The 21,239-nt window shown below is 42.0% G+C and overlaps 1 protein-coding gene across 2 annotated transcripts in view; it reads left to right on the top strand.

Moving 5' to 3' along the window:
- The window catches only part of efna2a (ephrin-A2a), a 92,142-nt gene extending 71,808 nt beyond the window's left edge, over positions 1-20,334 (top strand). Inside the window, exons 2-4 of one of the 2 annotated variants that reach the window (XM_023272356.3) lie at positions 10,860-11,152; positions 16,492-16,557; positions 18,059-20,334. In XM_023272356.3, coding sequence (XP_023128124.1) covers positions 10,860-11,152; positions 16,492-16,557; positions 18,059-18,177 — 478 coding nt within the window. In that variant the 3' untranslated portion in view covers positions 18,178-20,334. Of the gene's footprint in view, positions 1-10,859; positions 11,153-16,491; positions 16,559-18,058 lie in introns of both variants that reach the window. The other variant, XM_055006175.1, reaches the window with a different exon arrangement.
- The last annotated feature ends 905 nt before the right edge of the window (positions 20,335-21,239 follow it).

The following is a 21,239-nucleotide window of genomic DNA, read 5'->3' as shown; positions in this document are numbered from 1 at the left end:
ATCAGCCAGTTCTTCTCCCTTCTTTAAACATTGACTCTGTGGAGACGTGACATCTCTGCAACTCCCCACCACACTCCACCCTCGTTGAGTGATTCCTATTGGTCTGCTTGGACACCGGCCATCAGCTCCTTGATTCGCAGCGTCGCTTGGAGCCAACCTTGTCGATACCAATACAGCCCCGCTGCTGTTTATGCTGTCGACGGCGCCAAAGCCGGTGCTGCATCATGGTGAATGCCCCTCAGAAAACAAGGAGACTGATATAGGCATATCATGCACTCTGTCTGTCAGCTTGTCAGATGCACCGAGCTCTCCTCTCGTCCGTCTCACGAACTCGTCCTGCTTGTCCATCCATCTGTGGCTTTGTCACTCTAGCTGTCTTGCTTTGGGTCTGTTCAGTCTTTGCTTTTTTTGTGTGTAATATTCCAGCTACTCCATCAATTATCCTTCCATGGGGGCCTTGAACGAGATTTATTACGTTAATTCCATCCGTGGGTGTCTGCTTGTATGACTGTATGCATGTTTGCGTACGTATCTGTGCGAATTTGGCGGGGATTGGCACATGCGGCGCTTAATTCGCAGGGGGACCATGTAGCCTGTCTTGAAGAAATACATAATAACCTTTCAGACGTGCTGAATGTCACCACAGTGATCTATGGGCGATATTATTCAGAGTGACAGATGTGGAACTTGTCAAAACAACACAACTTGAGCTGGAGAGTGTGTGTTGGCTGCAGGTTTATTTTTTGATGCATGCTTTCCGCAGTGTGTGTGTGTTTGTACAGTAGGAAATATATGTGTGTTTCTTGTTGTTCTCGTGTGTTTGCACAGAAATGAGGATCAAGAGCTAATTTACATAATTAAACACGTACATCTGTGCTTATGAATCCCAATATTTCCCCGCGTGTCGGTTTGGTTCGACATTGTACCGCATGTGTTAATGTGTCATATGTGTTAATATGTCTGTGTTGTATTTGTGTGGAGGGAGGTAACATATTTACTTTTCCACATCAGTGGGAGACGGCAGCATGAGGAAAGGAACACCTCATGCTGAGAGAAAAGCAGCTAAAGAGTCTTAGCGAGGGTGTGTGTGTGTGTATTTGTGCAGAGGAGTTGTTTTAAACATTCAAAAAGAACAAGCAGAAAGCAGAAGAAGGCACGGTGGAGGGAATAAAAATACATTAATGGTGGGGGAGGAAGGGGGAGAAAGTTAAGACAGAGGAGAGAGCAGAGACGGGAGGAATGAGAGTCATGAAGACTGAAAAGAGGAGATAGTAGAATGTCAAAGAATGCTCCTGAAGGGAAAGTGATAGAAGAAGAAGTGGAAAAAAGGGGGACACAGAGCAAAGCAAATGAGGCAGAAGTGAGTGGAGATGAAGATTGAGGGAAAGAAAGCAAAGAAAAGGGGCAGAAGACAGAGCGAAGACAGCGGCAGATGAAGATGGAGAGATAGAAACGGAGAGTAATGTGGAGTTAATTGGAGAGACATTGAGAATGAGTGAAAGTGTGGCGCAGCAGACTGAGACAGCAACGCAACCGCACACGTCCAGGAAAACAGCCTGCAGTTTATTCCTGCCAAAAAGCCAAATGAGGTGAAATTTGCACATTTCATGTGCTGAATATGAAATTGTATGTTCAATAAAGGACTCCCGCATTTTCATTTGGCCCACGGTTCGTGGAATTTGCCATGGTTAGGAAATGATACTGGTGCAATCTATTTGTGTTGGTATGTGGTAGAGAGCAAACCGGATGTTCATTACTTTCAATAAGAGAAGGATTAGAAATTCGGTGCTGGCAGAAAGTATTACCCGTCGTGCATCCAGACAGAAGCTGGCAACCAAAGTCGAATTTTCATAACTTTTGCCCTCAACTGAAGATGTGAAGATGAATTGGATGTTGCAAAAATTGAAAATCGATCCTCATCTGATTCATCCACCTGTCCTTCTTCACTCCTCTTCCAAAAAAAAGACGGAACAATGTGATGAATAAGCCATAGAATTTTTTTCTTCTTTCTTCCTTATCCATTTAAAGAAGTTTGATTTCACTCAGCTCTTCCAGTGTTTTACTTCCATTTTTACTGACATTCAATGTGTTTCTCACCGAATACTCAAAGTCCACGGATTGTTAACTACATTTCCCTACTTGTAAAACATCTGCAAAGTATATTTTTAAAATCCTGATTTATTTATATGTAAGTATGCTATTTAGTAGTGTTTGTCTATGTCACCAGTAATATGTTTTAGTTTTTTACATACATTTGTGTCCAGACTCCAGGAAATGCTGCTTGCCTCATTCTATTGGGAAAACTCGGTGTTGCATTTTCGTCCGGACAGAAACTGAAACCGAGCGTTTGTGTTTTCATGCATCTCATATGTACAAAGACTGTAATATGGTGCTAAAATGCTCATCTGGATGGATTTAAAACCTAATCTCATGGAAACGGATGTAGATTTTTTTTTGGCGCATATCCGCTGGATGTTTGTTGACTCCCATCAACTGTGACTATATGAGAATTGTGTCACCTGATGGAGTTCATTCTTGCACGTGGTACTACCAAAGCTGTCAACCACACATAAAAACACTGCATCATCGCTCTACTAAGTGGCCAAGGGTGGGACTTTTTTAACATTGTTGTTCCTTTTTAATGGCAGCTGTGGCTCAGGTGGTAGAGTGGATTGTGCACTAATTGCATCTTTGGCAGCTGAATCCCAGAAGTGTTAAAGTGTCCTCGCACAAGACTCTGGAGTTGCTCCCGCTGGCAGGCGAGCACCTTGCATGTCACTGGTGTGTGCGAATGCATGAATGGAAACACACTGTACATCACTTTTAAGTGCCTGAAGGGGGAAAAGGTTCTATTTAAGTGCAGGGCATTTACAGATACAGGAAAAAAAGACACACAAAGGCAATGTAGAAGTTGTCTGCACACAGGAAATGCCAGTGCAAAATGCATTAGATACAAAACGCCATGAAAGCACATAAAAAAACCGCAAAGTACAGTTGCATGACCAAACTTGAAGCTTGCTCCCTCCTTAGCTCATAAACAGCCTGTCATATCAGTTAATACCGGAGCCCCTTTGCCCTCTGTTGCTTTCCCCGAGGCCTCTTGTCCACGCTGTAGCCTCAGATTGAGGTTACCCGTGCGAGACTTGATTCGCCGTCAAAAAAACACCCATGACCCTGTGTCACTCACCTAAGCAACACACTCCCAGCGGCCTGCTTTGCTCATAAGCCAGTTGTCGGTGTGTATATGGATGCCGGTCTTGTGACACCCGTCCTGGCCAACTACTCTGAACCTTAAGCTCAGCGCATCACAACGATCTGGTCTCCGTCCATGTGCCTCCAGACTTCACTTGCTTTCCTTATTTAATGTGTATCAAGGTGAGACAACTCCTTGATACTAATTCATTATTTATTTGTAGGTAATTTATCTGTTTTAAATAATTGTAATAATTAAAATTATTACCTTTATATTCAGACTCAATATGTTGTTTTTCTTTTTTAAAGTGCTGATACCACTGCCAATTATTGGTGGTAAGAACAGCCAATGACTGATATTTGGAACCGATATACATTACATATAATGTTTTAACAGCATGCGATGGCAGTAGACCTGTCATTTATAACTAGGCTTCTTCACTGATAAGGGTGACTATAACTGAATATGTAAAATAGAAAAAGGAGTGATTAAATCAGGACATTCTCCTCTGTTTATGCGAGATCACCTGAGATTGATCAATTTGTCTCCTCCAGTTACCTCTGCTGTCCTTCTGTTTTCTTAATCTTTCACTGTTCTGTCACTTTCATTGCCCACTGAGATCCAAAGCCTTATTAATTGCTGTTTTCCAGACAATGTTTCGGGGTAATCTGTGGCTGCTTTCTAACTAAGCTGTTAGTGCAGTCTTAGCCACTGTGAGAGTAGCTAATTTCCTGTTTTGTAGGGTTAGGGTTAGTGTTTCTTGTTCAGTTTTTACAGTCTTTGCTTGAGAGACATTTCTGAGACCACAGAGTGACCACAGACAGGGAGAAGTGGCTGCATCAGACCTGAAGTACCACATTTAACTTATCAATAATCAGTCAATATAATACAGATGCCAGTAATCGGAAAAAATGCCAAATGTTGGCCACAATAATCAGCCAGGCTGAAAATCGGTCTTTCCCTACGTTATATCTTGATAAATAGGCTAAAGTGAATAAATTGAAATTGAGATGATTAATTCTCACCAAACCTTTTTCCTCCATTAGAAATGATCAATAATTATCTGTATCGACTGAAATACAACATTTTATCATGATACATTTTCACTCAGCCCTACATTCAAAGCCTCCTAGCAGTCAGTATAATTATGACTCATCCATCAGGAGCTCAGACAGATATCTGGCGATGTTACTACAGAGCTCAACTGTGATTTGTAACCTTTCTGGAGGTCTCTGATACTGCCGTCCTGCCCTGCTTGTTTTAGGTTTAATTTTAGGTGGAGTTGTTGGATTTTTTGCATATATAAAGCCTCCTTTTTGTGCACAGGAAGACCTATTTTTTGACTGTACTTTGAAATGTTGCATCATTTGCTATTCGTGAGCTCGGAAATTTAACTGTGAAGACAGCCCCGTCTTTCTCCTTTGAATTCTCATTTTAACTAAAATCTCAATAGCGACTGGAGAGCGTTTTGATTGACTGGCATCACACAGAGCCACGCTTCTTTTTTTTTAGGCCATAGTGCAAATGCCACATTAGTAGGAGTGGCAGAGGGAGATGAAGTGAAGCTGGTGGAAAAAGAGAAAGTTGTGCACATAGAGAGAGAAGGATGACCTGGTGATAAGGAGAGAGGGCAAAAGAGAGAATGGTGAAGAGACTGAAGCATCCTTTGATGTTTGTTGGTTGATCCGGCCTGCTGTTTAGGATGCAGGCAGGTATGGTAAACATCCAAGCCTCCTCCAACCAGAAGCTTTGATCACAGCCGTGTTGAGAAGATGATGTTGATGACTCAGTGGTGCCAGAATACTAAAGAGTGGCCACTACTCACAGACTTACCCCAGTTATTACTGTACATGGAGGAACTTGCATCCACAGACAACCGGAGAACCCTTTTTTCTCTTGATTTCAACTCTAAAACTCTTCAATTTCATTTTCATCCTGACATGTACATAGAAAACACTTATTCACAGATTCTTCTCCACTGATTGTGGTCCAAGTCAGTGAATGAGCCTTTTACATCCAGATGAGAGCCAGCAGCAGCCAAAAAGCCGAGTCCTTCAGCTGCATCTGGCTAACCTCACCAGACAATTCAATTGCACTGAGAAAGTGAGGAGAATCTGTGAGACGTCAGGGGATTAGGAACGAAGCAAACCATCATATCACATCGCGGAGGTTTACACACAGACAGTATTAAAAAGAAATGGCTTCAAGCGGCAGAACAAAAATCTAAAAAGACCGTGCACTGAGTAACATGCACTTTAACAGCAATGTGCTTTACGAGCATATTTTGAGATTTTCCAAAGCATAAAACATGATAGTGTTTTGAACTTCTCCAATTCCTCCTGAACCTAATTATCAAGCTTTTGGTAGTTTTTACATGTCAAAATTATATTGACTGTCAGTATACTACAAATACACTTAGACATCTTCCTCTGGAAATGAAAGATAATCAAGTTTTATCATCCAGAAAATAAGAAGTATACACTGATGATAAGGGTTTACACAGAATGAGTAAAAGGATTAGTGTGTAATTTTGCACTGTACTTTGTTGTAAGCTACCTTAAAGCCTCTTTTGTGTAGAATTTTCTATTACTGTATTATAGAATCTGCTGGATTATTAGGGTGGAATAGGTTTGGTGGAATTTACAGTTTGTCGAAAAATGAAGCAATTATATTGAAAAATTAAGCAGTCTTTAATGTTTTTTAGACATGGAAATAAGTTTTTTTCCATTTTTATAATGATGTTTATCATGGATTCATTCAGACATAACTTTGATAGTAACACATGTATGAGATTGTGCAAAACACCTAAATTAATAACAAGATCATCACTCAGTCCGAATGCAGTGGGTAGCTAAAAATCGATATAGGCGAACAAGTTTACCTAAAAGATAACAAAGATTTTTCTAAAAACTTACCTGAGTGAGTTTCTTCTTCTTCTGGGCCATGTTAAGTCTGCACACATATCTATTAATGTAACTGCATGTAGTTCACACTTGTTCCATGTTGAAAGTGATGCATGAATGCTACCAGATCCGAACTATAAGGGTACGTTAAAAGTATTCGGCCTCTCCAGAAAACGCCACAGCAGAATGATAGTTCTTGTATTATTTTTTTCAACATAGTTCAATGCACTTGCTCCACCAATGTTCAAGCTACATTATCCCTTCGTGAAAGAAGGTCGCATTATGAGGTTCCAGATACTCAACAGCATGCACAACCTTTTCTTGACTCTGAAAACAAAGTGGGATTTCAGTTTAAGAAACAGAAGTCAGATGGTTAGAAAGGTGCGTGGGGATGGATGTATTGTCATGGAATAACAGCTTTCCTCCCTTTTATTCCTTGATTGCTTTAAATGTTTGAGTTTTTGTGGACAGTGATATAAGACTTTATAGTATGCAGTTTTGGCCCAAAATGGGAGTTACACCCCTTGTTTCCAGTAACTTTTTGAAGTACTCTTGTATGTAATTATATAAAATTGCCATTTTAACTGGAGCTATAACTGGTGCTTATTCAGATATGAAGTTGTCACAGTCAGATTAACGAAAAGGGGTCCAAGTCTTGCATTCTGTGTACACATTCTCTGTAAAATGCTGCATTGGTTGCAGATTTGTCTTTCTGGTTCTACCTCTTTGAGCCCCTGCAGTCTTGAAAAATACAACTGCATGCTCATAAGGGCTTTAAATAAATATGACATTCTCATAACATTCTAAGTATTTTATGAAAACTGAGATGAATCAAACTTTGGTTGGTATTGTTGGTTGATTATGTCACATTGAAAATGGTGTAGCTTTGAACTCCTATGACTCTTTTGCCCTAACATTAGACACAGGTATACAGCCATGAATGCACAAACGGGTTAATACTCAGTTGAAGACATAGACACACAGATGCAAAGTTGTCTTGAATGTACTACTTTGAAATTCGCATGGACTCTGCAGATGATGACATTTACGTCATGCCTACCCTAAAAATTTCATTACACTAGTAACTTGTTCATTATTACGCACGACAATAACAGCGTTTAAATCTTTTAACACAGTCATAAGTCTGTCTGCTGCGATCGCATCCAGGATCATTGATGGATGTGCAAAAGGTGTTAAGGAGGAAGGAGTTCTGCAAGAAAAAACATTTTCAAGAGATGTTAAGTGGCCAATTAATGACAGTATCATAAAGAAAAACTTTGATAAAGCTTCATTAATTTCAGTTTTAATTACAGTGTTATGAGTCCTTCCCTCAGACTTAGAATCAAAATAAGCACATATCCACATGAAAAGAAAGATCGCCCACTCCCTACACCAATAGCACACACACACACACATACACGGCACACAAACTCTCTGAGAAAGAGACATGCCATAAGTGTGAGTGCATTCTCATGTCTTTTTGGTCAGTGCAGTGTGTGTGTTTAATTCCAAATGACACACAGCCTGAGAGGAGAGGATATGGGGACACACAAACTCATCAGAACGCGGCGGCGGGTTTAACAGCTCCGAGTGCGGCGGCACACACCTGCACCTGCAGCTTCCTCTCGGCTCAGCGGCGTATTAGGGATGCAGACGGTGTCACAGGAGCAGGGCAGGGCGCTGAGTGGCTTAATACAACCTAATGTATCCTGGCACATTAGCCCTTTCTTGGATTGAGCATCCTCACTCGTGGAGACCCACTTTACCAAGCCACTATTCAGCCGGCCGCATACCAGCACGTAAACACGGACTTCATTGTGCACCCGAAGTACTAATGCTCAAATGCTAGCCATCCATAAATGTATCAGAGCGCAATCAATAGGCAAAGCACATTTGTCTCAGATGGAAAACCACAGTCGTACAAATGGAGACAAAAGACAGAAAAAACTCCTCTTCCATCTGCTCTTTTTTCTTCTACTCTTTCTTTCCTTCTTTTTTGTTCTCATTTTCATGCAATCTCATTATCCCTCCTCCTCTCTCTTGTCTTTTCCTGTCTATTGTCCTCACACCACTCATATTTACATTCCTCCCCTACCTATTCTCTCTTTGTCTGCCTCCCTCTGTTCTTTGCTTTTCAGTGCTTTTATTCTCATTCTGTGCATCTCTCCCTCTGTTTCTCTCTCTCTTGCCTTTCCTCCTTCAGTTGTTAATCAGAGTTGATTGGGAGCAGAGAGAGCCGAGAGGAGCTCCCCAGTGGATCAATGCTTCTAAATGATCTATTCAAGGATCCCTTTAGAAGCTACGAAACACGCCCTGATAGGGCACTGAAGCATGAAGACGCTCATTTCACATCTAACTCACTTCCTGATTTGCCCTCTGGGAAAGAGATAGGACTGCCGTTATAGGGATAATTTGTCCCAAAGCTAAATATCCCGCTAACCAAAAGTGCTTAGACCAAAATGTCTTCATTCCCGGCAATCAATTACTGCCAAGGTGAGGGGGGAAAATGATGAATTTGTTTAAAAAGCTCAATCAGCGTGTGTGTGTCTGTTGCGCGCCATCTGAGGCGATGAGATTGGCCAACAACTGGCTTTGTTTATGCTCATTTGATTGAAGACATTTTCCTGCATCTCAAATTTACCAAGCTTCGAACAAAACAAGATTTGATAACATGCGGCGACTGAATTTTAAACATATTTGACGTGCCACATTTGAACGTAAATTGATCGTAGCCACCAGGAGCGAGGATGATAATGACGAACACCTGAAGAAGTGACGACTCTCGAAGCATGTCTGCGAAGATTTGATTTGATATTTCGCTCTGATTCTGCGCTGATTAATTTAAACTCTCTTTGAGATGTTTATCTGAAGAATGTCTCAAAGTGAAATTTTGAAATAGCACGGCTTGTTAGATGCAAGATGCAAAAACAAAAGAGATTATCAAGACAAACCCTTGGGACATATTATTTATGGAGCGCTAGCGAATAAAATGTCCAAAATATCAAATATTTAAAAATACTGATGTTTTGTGTTTTCTCGCAGAATGGTGCTGATTTGAAAGTGACATTATACATGAAATAATATTGCTGTGTATTTAAGACAAGTTAAACAAGTCTACAGTTTTTAAATATTGATGTAAAATAAGTTTTATTAATAGTTTATATTAATTTAGAAAAAAAGGTCTTTTGTTGGGGCTGTCAGCATAAGATTTTTAAGTATATTAATACATTTTTAAAGGGTAAAACTGGTGATATTCTCTATTTTTACTATACTAATGATCCAACGATTTGTGTAGCTAATACGTGATTAATTGCACATACACAATCTATCAGTTGTGTACCAATCGACAGCTGAAAATAGTCCCTAATTTAATCCTGATTGGTTCACATGTTCTAGAAACTTCAGGATTCAGTTCTTTTAAGTGATAATTTAGCCTTTTTTAAAGACAAAAATAAGTATCATTGACCTGTTTTTCCAGATTTATGGAAAAAAAATCAGAGCACCACAAAAGACACTGGAGTCAAAAAAGTTTGGAGTCACTGAGTTCAAGTTGTTGGTTTTGGTCTTCTTCTAATGAAATTCATTGACAATAACAAAAATATAGAATATCAGGCATCCTTATCCTTCAAGAGAGACTGTTTCACTCCAGTGACTTCAAGATTGTAAACAGAAGTTGAGTTTCAAAATATAAGCGGCGCTGGCACCAACACATAAACACAAATAGAGGCGATATTATATAGGGAGAAAGGCAACCATATGTTTTTAATGTATTAAAACCGAGCAGCAGAGGCGGTTGAGGAAAGATGAGAGGAGATGCCGCGAGTTCAAGCACTGTCTCGTGTATTTCCATATGCTACCTGCGTTTTTTTTACTCGAGCTCTTTTACTGTATGCCAGAAGGAGGAATGTGGCAAGGAATATTGAAAAACTGCATTAATATTTCTTCCTCACTAACCTCTGACCCACTTCTATTAATCATGCCAAACCCCAGTGATCCGCATGTGTACTGAACTAAGTGGACATTCACAGCCGCCTCTATACACCGCTTTAGGGGTTTGGATAATAATGTGTGCTCTCTACCATCACATGACCCACTTCTCTTGAGTATCATACCAGTGGGCTCATTCAAGCGCTCCGACTGGGAAAAAAAAGCTCATATTATATTTCAAATATGCTACTAATCCCATGAAGGATAAGCTTTATTCAAATACAATTGGTTACGATACAAACTTTTCCAGTTACCAGCGGGATTTTTATTGATTTTTCCCTTTTTTTATTAAATAAGTGAATACATAAAATTGCCCTCTAGGATGTTTTTACAATGTGCTGCAATGACTCAGGTGGTTTAAAGATCCTCCATCAGAAAAGCATTTGTTGAAGTGTCCTCGAGCAACATATGGGAGCTCTAAGGGTTGTTGTTCCACTGCTTACTGCGACCCCTGATCTTCCTCTGGAGATATGCAAACACACAAAAATCCCAACAGCAATCGCTGGGTTTCATACAGTTCCACTACACAGCATAGCTACACTAAGTGGAGAATTCACCACAGTTTCCTTCAGGCTGTGCAGTCACATAGAAATCCAGTATTGGTAGTAGATATTCATAGTTTTTACAGGGATGTAGGTTTTTTTCACCAATCTCATTTTTACCTCAGTAAAGTATTCTCGTTGACCTCTGCCCACTGGTTCCATGCATATTCCCCAGATTGTTTGAGATTATTTTTTTATTCATTTTTAATTCCTTGTTTTCTCCGTTTTGTGCAGGTTTTGGCACGGAGAGTACAGGGTGGCGGTGAACATCAATGACTATCTAGACATCTACTGTCCTTACTACGAGGGTCCTCCGTCCCACGGGCGCATGGAGCGCTACATTCTGTTCATGGTCAACCACGAGGGCTACACCTCCTGCCAGCACAGGATGCGTGGCTTCAAGCGCTGGGAGTGCAACCGTCCCAGCGGTCCTGACGGGCCCCTGCGCTTCTCAGAGAAGTTCCAGCTCTTCACTCCGTTCTCCCTGGGCTTCGAGTTCAGGCCCGGACACGAGTACTACTACATCTGTAGGTTATCAGCTAAGTAAAGCGTGTGCCTCTTTGTGTGAGCGGAGAGCTTGTGCACAGGTAGCACCTGTTTGTTGTGCACAAGTTCGCCTGTGTTTGCATGTTTTCCATGCTCCTGCTCAATATGCATTTGTAAACAATATGTAAATATGCAATCAGCAGAAGTTGACTGAGAGAGTTCTCAAACACAGCCCACCATGTCGCTCGTACACCCACAGGCGCACATAAATACACCTCCCATCGCTCACTCGCTCCCATTTATTTCTTGATGTATCTCTGCTTCTGCCGAGATCATAAGCGGTGTGCTCAGCAAAGTGGTAAAAATGTCGCCAGGCGTAGTTTGTAATCATTTTTATATTAGCTGTATTGATGTTTCTCCTCACTTCAACAAGTGATGTATTAGTATCACAGATGGGCCTTGCCCCCCTGAGACTGTTTTCCTGAACAGAGTTAAAACGCTATCATTCCCCCACCAGGCATACGACAAATAGTAGCTTCAAATTACTCTTAAACATTGTTTTCAGCTGTTCAGTGTGCCAGATGGGTGGGATAGATTTACCGCATCCGGACAACTTAGTGCAAGATCAGTTGGTAATCACAGAAAAGCACATTAAATTGACTTTCAAAAGCTTTGTTCTCAATGTCCAAACTTTTTCTTTCAGAAAAGTGCTGTTTTTTTCCTTTGGATGCTGTAGGAGCTGCTGGGCTTATTGCCTGTTTAAATCCGCAAACCACCAGGGAAACATGTAGAAACAAAGCTATTCTTCAGAGGGAGGACAGTAATAATTCACACAGCCACAAGAAGTTACTTGTCAGCAAAATGTACTTGAGCTTTTCAACAAACAATTGTGTTTTGGGTTAGGACAGTCTCCAGCGGCCGTGCAGTGACCAGTCAAGGTGTGCAAACTCACAAATACACTTAACCTTTTGAAAAATGCACGTTAGTCAGGCTACTTCACAAAGTAATCCATTTGTAAATAAATTCCTTTTCTTGAGACCCAGTTAGGAAAGTTACTCCATGAGCTGTGCAGGTGCTTTTCTATAAACTAGACCTTATCTTGTCAAAAAAGATGATGTTTTTACCACTGACCCGCCTGGCATTTCTGCCAGTATGCAGCCCTGACACAGGTCTCCTCATTTCTTCATGTATTACCACCGCACAGCCGGCTGAAAGCTGACCTTAACCTTTTTAGCAGGAGATGATGCATTCTTGCCGTGACTCATAATGGGATGAAGGTCCTGTGCCACCAGTTTCAGGTCGGCATGCAAGTGTGACGGATTTCTTTCTCCACTTTTTTTGCCCTTGGACGGAGATTCTCATTTTACAGCGACATTGTCTTCGTTCAGAGAGTGCAAGGGAGCCACCGGCCAAAGCAAGACGCTGCAAAGTTGTAAATGCAGTTTTGCATAGCAGCCTCGCATTAAGGTTTTATTTCTCATGCAGTAAAATGATTTTGTATTTGTACTGCAATCCCTAAAAAAAACAAATGCAATGTGTCACACTGTTGCAGAAGTTTTGTGTCACCTCAAAAATTTGCGTTTGGTATCTTCACATATTTGTCCGAGTCTGTTGTCTCCACTTGCACAAAGACACAGCAGGCGAAAGTCAGAGAGCCAAAGAGGCGACGATAACAGCCGCCCGATGTCACACTGCACTTTTCCCAGTCGGCACACACACAAACACACACTCTTTTGTTTCGCAGCCACATGTAAGGATGGTTAGGGCCTCTCCGGAGTTGTATAGTTGCTGACTATGGTATTGTGTTCCTGGGACCCCTAAGGGTAGTGTGTATTCCACATGACTGGAGTGTTTGTGTGTTTGAATACATGTGTGTATGTGCTGCCGGGGAGGGGGAAGGCGGGCTGTTGGCGGGGGTCACTTGTCAAGCGATTGTGAGTCCGTGAAAGGCCATGTCCATCATCTTGACTGACAACCGCACACACATTTTTGTCTCTCACTGTCTCACACGTGCACAAATACAGTCGCGCACACACTCAAGCACAGGTCAGTGTTGATGTGGAACGATGATGCGCTGACAGCTCCAACCGCCCAGCCTTTCCGATGAGTGTGCGTGTGTGTTCGTGTGTGTGTGGGTGTGTGTGTGTGTGTGTGTGTGTGTGTGTGTGTGTGTGTGTGTGTGTGTGTGTGTGTGTGTGTGTGTGTGTGTGTGTGTGTTCTCGCCGCAGATGCTCATGAGGCGCATTGATCTGCGATGGTGATTTGTGGCCAGACCTGTGTGAGCGTGCGCCCATTTGTGCGTGTTGATGCGGGTATTTGTCATGTGGCTGACATGTTGACAGGTCCTCTCCACCCCTTACTTCTTCCCAGCTGCCATCTTGATGAGGTTGAGTGATTTTCAATGGGTTTTTCAGGAGACGTTAGGTTGCGGATGTGCTGGGAAACAGAGGCGCTGAGAAAGCTGATAAGACTTTTTAAAAAATGACTAAAGTGGAAATTGTTTGAGGGGAGAAAAATCCACTTCTGGACGTTTCTTCGTGTCATTTTTCAGAGAAGCAAAGACGTACAAGAGTAGAGAAAGCGTGACAGCAGGCCTGAAGTGCTTCCCATGGAGACGAGACACACTTGGTGGATGATCTGAGGAGATTTGAGAGAAAGGAAGTGGGCTATCGGTACGGCATGAAGGGGTAAAGAAGGTGAAGGGCAAAAAGAAAGATGGAGGGAGGAGTAGTGGGCAGAAGGAGAGGGAGGAAAGGGCAGAGAAAGGGTCAGATTTATTTCCTGTGCACCGTGGATCTTGATGATGGTCCTCTGTGGGGTCACTATGGGCTCCGGCTATGCAGACTTCCTCAAGGGAGAAGGCCAATAGGTCTCCACGCACCCCTTCTGCACCCATCAGCGTGTGTGCACATTCTTTTACACATCCACATATGTGTGTGTGAGCGTGCACGTCAGTGTGCGCGAGCGGCCGTAGACTCAGTTCAGCATCTCCCTTTTAAGGTCTCCAGTTCTATTTCACATCAGAGTGAGGTGGGACTAAAAACCCAGATTCAATTTCATTTACTCTACTTTGAAGTTTGAATCACGGGAACTTTTTAACATTTTTCTCATTTTTTTTTCTTTCGGCATTCAGCGTGGGCAGCACAGAGGCCCAGTGGTTAATACTGTCACCTCTCGGCTAGAAGGACCTGCATCTGTGGGGAATTTGCATGGATTTTTCCTTCCCCTATTCCAAAGACATTCAAGTCAGGTCGATTTGAGAGTCAGTTATTTCCCTTAGGTATGAATGTGAGTGTGACTGAATCCCAGTGTACGGCTTGATCCCTCACAGACTTGTTTACATAGCCTGAAGTGCTTGGTATGTTTATGGGAGTTCACACTCTAAGTGAACTTAAAAGGACATAATGTAAAAAAAACTCTGCAACTGCTTGAAGTGCTAAATGCCCTGAAGACAGCAGTAAGCAGCATGATTGACTGCACTGATGCCAAATTATAACAAACGTTGCCAAATGACATGTTAACCCAAAACATATCTTCTTTTATTTCAAAAGCTACTCTTGATTAATCATCTCTGACATGTTTGTTTCAAGTTTGTTAAAGCTTTTTTCCTTTGTGAACAAAAATAAACCAACAAAGGACACTCTTAAACTGTCTTGCAGATGTTTAGAGACTAAACTTCTGTCAAATAATTATGTTGTCTTAATTTTTCTCTCTCTGCCTCTTCATCCTCAGTGTGTTAAGTGAGGTTTTTCTGCCTGTCTCCTATACATTGGCTGTAGTGGCGACACAACCTGTCACCCTCCAGTCACCGATAAGCCTGGATTATTGACTGGGAGAAGCAGGCAATTTAAATAATTACTAAATCTGTTTGAGAACAGGCACCACTAAATTAGAATACCAGCTGAAAAGATAAGGGCATTTAGCTGGGTTCCGCATTATTGCTTGAAGGATAATAAGGCTCCATTTATTCTCTCGTGTTCTTACTGTCGTCAGAAGACCATCGCCAACAATAATGTCTCTCAGAGTTTTCTGACCTCCATATCCCGGCTGCAGCACTCACCCTGTGGCACTCAAGACATAATAATGTGTCTTAAAAAAGGCCATAAACACATAATGTTATCTTTAAAAATTGCATATTGTTGTCTTTTGTAGAATCATTACTGAAATGAAGTAAATATTCATTGGGGACTATTTTCAGGAGTGGATTAACCATCTGAACCCCAAGTGGTTTCTGGGTGTCTTTTGCTTCTGTCACATTTTTAACTCACTGTGGGCTCATTTTTAACTGCAATATAAAGTCTTTCACTTTTATGGAAACGGCACAACCGTGGCTGAAGCAGGGAGAACTCAAAAATCTATTTTGTGCAGTGTAAACTTACGATATAAATCATTAAAAAACTGAAAAAACGAAAGATGAATTTCTGGAATTATTTATTTTATTTAAAAAAAATTTTAAAAATTTGAATGAACATGTGCAACATTATTCACAGTGCTGAGATTCATTTCCAATACTGGGAGAAAATGTATGCTATATACTATAGATGTTCTACTACTTGCATTTTTAATTTGTTTCTACACTTTTCTTCTGTCTGCTCTATGTAAACAAAGCCTGCAGTTCAGCCAAAAAGTCCCTGAATTTTTGTCAAATGATTATTTGTTGCAGCTGAGTCACTAATGACTTCACAGTTGCATTGAGGAGCACAGATTTTTTTTTCTTTTTACAGAATCTGATTCATTGAAACAGTTTTTTAAAATGTTTTTTTTTAAATTAAACATGTAGAATAAAGTGACTAATATCATGATTTTAAGGTTAAAGTTGGTTAAGTTATGACGAGTAGTGCAAGAACTGTCAGAAATGTCAACATCTACCACTTTTTACGTTTTTTACAGTTCCTGGCTTTGATAAATGGTGCCATTTTGGTGATTTTTTAAAAAAAAAGATAGCCTGTCTTTCAAACTGACTGACAGGTTATGGGATTCAGATGGTCAATGCACATTTTTTAGGAAATATTCAAAGCCAAAGAAGACACTAGAGGTGCAAATTATTTAAAACTCATTTAAAAGCCAATATTCAGTCTAATTGAGGAGAATTCAGCAATGGAGATTTTTATAGTATTTGTAGACAACAATAAAATATAGAAAGTGACTTGTTGCTGTCCTGTCTTTTTAACTGTTTATTTGGTGAATATTAGAAAACAAATTTGTTTTCAATTTGTGCACTTGAAGATGACAAGATACCTAATAAAGGCCCTCACCTCATTTTTTGAGAACACAGAAAAGCGTTTAAAAAAACTTTTATTAAATGTATTTTATGGGTGCAATCAGCAGCACAAATCATTTCATTTCGAAACTAATCTCCGCTTTCAATCTCTTACTGCAGCGTCTCCTCACCCAAACCATGTGGGACGGGCATGTCTAAAGCTGAAGGTGTATGTCAGACCTCCAGGTAAGTCACGCTCTGACTACACACACACACTCGCACGCAAACACACGCTCACATAAACGCACACAAAGGTCCAGATTGGCCATCAAAGTAAAATTAGGTGGAATAAGGGGTCTGATAGAATGCCCCGGCAACACTCTCTGCTCTGATTCACAGACCAGCCAGGCAACACTTTAACACCTTTGCACGCACGCGCACACATTGCGACACATTCACACACGCAAGCACGCACGAGCGCCGGCACACGCGTACGGGGACGCGCGCGGCACAAAGTGGCATACGCACTTCACATCAAATCACATCACATCACACTGGGTGTGAGGGAGACCTTCTGTCCTTGTAAAAAGAGAACAGAGCAGGCTGAAAGTGCTCTCTGAAAATGTTACCAAGCCCCAACATCACTCCACTTCTTGCTGGATTCACTCATAAGAAACAAGAAGAGCAAGCTAATAATAAACCTGTTGTATCCATTCAAATCTAATAATAGACATTCACCTAATAAATGCATTTTTTAAACAGAAAGTTTCCCTAATGTATGAGGCAGATGATGAGAAGATGAGGCAGAAGCTACACAATTCTTACTTTACAGACATCGTGCAGTCTGGTGAGATCCTTTCAAAATTGCTCCCAACATGGCTCACACAAGTGTGCCATGTTGGCCCTATGATAATGCCGTTTAAAAATAACTCAGCAGAAGCCCTGGCATACACGAGGATCAGACTGTGGCAGGAATTACACTACGCTTGCATTATCTTGAAAAATCTACCTGTACCTCTCCTCTAATGCCGATTCCGCCTCATGAGTTTTCAACCTAAGCCCACCTAAAGAATCAAACCTGGGTAGTAACACATCTCCCTAGATAATGACACGGCTTTGAAGATCCTCATAAAAGAGACTCAGCTTTCGCAGATTTCCCGGCTCAGATCATTCCATATCTCGCTAAGGGCGAAGGAAATTCTCTCCTCCTCCATAATTACTGAAACAACATACATTCTTTTATTCTGTCACTGCTGCTGCTCCTCTTTGAGTTTTTGTGCTATTAAAATAATGTGTCTGACATTGCAACTTCCATCTCGTGTGTGAAATGTTGTCGCTGGAGTGAGCTGTGAGCGGATGCACATGTGTTTTTTTGTGTGCGTGTGTGTGTGTGTGTGTGTGTGTGTATGTCAGCTGCTCCAGATTCTGAGTCTCTGTGATTAAACTGTAATTAGGTTGGTTAAACCCCCTGCAGAGCTCAGTTGCTGTCGTCTTCTCCTCCTCCTGCTTTCCCTTCTCCTCATCCCTTTCTCTGCCTTCTACTCTGCGTTTTCCTTGCTGAGTTTTGTGGCTTGTCGCTCCTTTTTCCACACCCCCCCACACACCCACACCCCGGCAGTTCCACTTGTCTACCCTTTCGCTAAATCCACTCTCCTCCGCTTTGTTTTAGATTGTTTTGTCTCTGTCTCTGTGTCCCCCTCAGTTCAGATGTTTTGTCGTTTTTTTCCTTTTTTTTTCTCTGTTTCAGATGGCTCGGGATACGATTCTCCGGAGCCCTTCCTGACTGACGGGGGTCAGAGCTGGAGGTCCGTGGCCCCGTTAGCTGCTCTGGCCTCACTGTCCCTGGGACTCCTCTACTGGCTGTGACCCCTCTCCCTCCCCTCTCTCTTCCTGGAGCTCCCACCCAGGGATAACGGGCTGGGCTGGCTGTCCCTCTAAATCCACCACCCCTCAGGGAAGCCCTCTGTCTCCGCCCCCTCCTCCTCCTCCTCTTCCTCCCACCTCCACCTCAATACGACCACCAACCACCCCCTCCCCTCCACTGCCAGCCCTCTTTTTCATGGCCCAGCCACGGACACCTTTCCCAGGCCTGGCTGACATGGGCTGGGTCTGGAGCTGTCTGGAAAGTTGCCCTTCATCTCTGATTCTGGGTGGAACAGCACCTCTTCGCTGAAAAACACAAGAGAAATGTCTCTGCACTCATATCAGGGGGTCCTTTTGATTTGACTATTGACTCTTGGCCACTGATGGGGTGGATGTAGCCGCGGCTATGATTAAACTTGTCGTTCCAGTGCAATTCCTATCATCCAATCACGGCAGGATGCATTAAGCGATAGGCCTGGATGCACAAAAATTGGATTTTGCTCACATTGCTATCTCATCCTCAAACCAAGAATTGGAAGTGGCCAAGCTTGCATTGTAATTGGAATTCCATACAATCTGGACCGGCTCCAACTCCCAATGAGAATAAGAGCGAATGCATGGAGGAGAAAGTGCAGAAAAGAAGGGGGGTGAAGACAATGCAAGCACAGATTTAGACAAATATGGGAATTGTAATATTATACATGTTGAAATTTTCAGACTCAGTGTAGATTCACAGCAATGTGATATAAAAAAAAATCCCATCACGATGACAAGTATAACCATAGCCTGTTTCAGTGGGAGGGTGTAGGGATGTTCTGGGTGGGTCTGATGAGATGTAGATTTTCAGGTGGGATGTGTTTTGTCTTATTCATGTTTCTAAACAAAGCATTTATCACATGCCTGGCCAGCACAGGCATCTTCAGCACTGTCTAATGTCGATTGGGTCGGGTGACTTTTGGAACCATGACTTTCTCATGTATGAATGTACCACTGGTCACCCACCTCTTTGTCTTTCTGTATTATTATGACTGTGGTCACTTACAGTACCTTCTCTCGGACTGGCAGGACGAACGGGTCGGGGGGATTTTTGAAGGGGTTGCAGGCGGGCAGGAGGGAGGGGAGGGGCGACGCTAAGGATGAACAGAGGACAGGTGAGAAAAGGAGGCGACACTCAAGTTGCATGACCACTGTGAAACCTTCAGATCAATCTTGTTTCTAATGATGATATATTTTTTCATGGGGAAAAAGAAAAAAATAATCACCCTGCTACTGCTCTCTTGCTCTCCCTGAGACTTTTTTCAAGACATCAAAAGGAAAATTCGACCTCTCTCCTCACACACGGTTTCTCCCCGTCTTGGCTTTCTAGTCGTTGATGGATTAGCTCGGGCCAGGAGATAAATGGACCCACAGGGTGAAACTGACTGGAAATCAGCCCTCGGAGCCCAGGCCAGATCACAATGGACATAAACACTGACTGAAGCTGGTCCCGGGTTCGAGGGTTAAACCAATAAGGGAAGCACATAGACTGTGGCAAATGAGGCGAGGTGTGTGTGTGTGTGTGTGTGTGTGTGTGTGCGGTAGCATCACAAAAACACACATATGCGCATGCACACACACACACACACACACACACACACACACACACACACACACACACACACACACACATTAATACACAAACACACACACACACACACACAGTCTTTGATTTTGGGAGCATTCGTGGACATGGGAACGGCACAAAGAGAGCATGGAGGAGGGAGGTGGAGGGAGAGGAAGCGTGTGCGTATCATGGGACTTCTTTAATGTTTGGGAAGTGAACATAATGAGTAAGCACTGTGAACACACACACAAACACACACACACACACACATGCATACACACGACAACCCATGTACAGATATACACATATGTAGAGAAGCAAATGCAGATGTAGACATTTTACAGAGACATGGCATGGACATACACACATGTACAAAGACAGACACACACACACACACACACACACACACAAGGAAACACAAACAAGGGGAAGCACTTCTTTCCCTATTTCATCTTATTTTTGTAGCATTTAAAATCACTGTTAATTACTCCTGTGTGGGATGCAGTGATGGGATATAGCCTGTGGAAGATTAAAAAAATGTGTCTTCTCTTCTTCTATTCCACTGATGCTGTCCTTCTATTGTTCTTCTTCTTCTCTGCTTTGTGATCCATGGTTGGTAGTGGTAGTAGGATGCCTCCAGGTCTGAGCGTCATGTATGAGTTTGTCTCCTTTTCTGTTCGTGGTGTTTTTGTGGAAGCTGACCTCAGTCATTAAAGTCAGTCAGTCAAAAGTAAACACAGAAGTCAGAGCAAGGAGAGAAACACACAAATAAAGATTGTCTTTTTGTCTACTCGAAAAACAAGCCAAGTGAGTGGAATTTCTTCAGTGGAAATGTGAATTAACTTTCATTTATGTTTTTCTTCTCTCTCTCTCTCTTTCAAATGATTGTATTTCTGTATTACACTGGGTCTTGATTTTTCTCAGTTTATTTTCCTCTGACGTCAAAACCTTACGACGGTGAGCGCTGAGCTCTGCCAGTCAAAGCATAAAATTATTCAGATGAAATCACCCTTTCCAATCTTCAGCTGTTTCTCCCTCAGCGATGTGACAGCTAATCTGAACTGCTGACAACATGGAGACTGAATAGCTTGATAGCCTTTCCTCTCTTGTTTCCATCAGATTTCCAGCAGGGTGGCCTAAACTAACCAAGTTCGTGACCTCAGTTACTGTTGTTTAAGTACAGTTCGGAGGTATGTCTGATATTTCTATGTTCTGCTTCATTGCACCTGTGAGCCACTTCATCTCATGAGGAAAATGCTGTGGTTTTTACTCCGATACATTTAGTTATTCTATACATTTTCCTTAAAACTTAGATCAGCTTTTTTGTATTGTCAGTCTTTAGCTGGGGCCCTTTACTATATTTTAAGTCTCTATTGTTATATCTCCATGATAGATTCTATAAAATATGTTCGTAACCACTGAGATGTCACCCACTGGTTTTTGGACTACTATTTTAAAGCTT

This window comes from Amphiprion ocellaris, chromosome 20 (assembly GCF_022539595.1).
Source record: "Amphiprion ocellaris isolate individual 3 ecotype Okinawa chromosome 20, ASM2253959v1, whole genome shotgun sequence".
Classification (NCBI taxonomy): domain Eukaryota; kingdom Metazoa; phylum Chordata; class Actinopteri; family Pomacentridae; genus Amphiprion; species Amphiprion ocellaris.
Note: the sequence above shows the minus strand (reverse complement) of the source record. Positions and strands in the feature narration are given on the sequence as shown.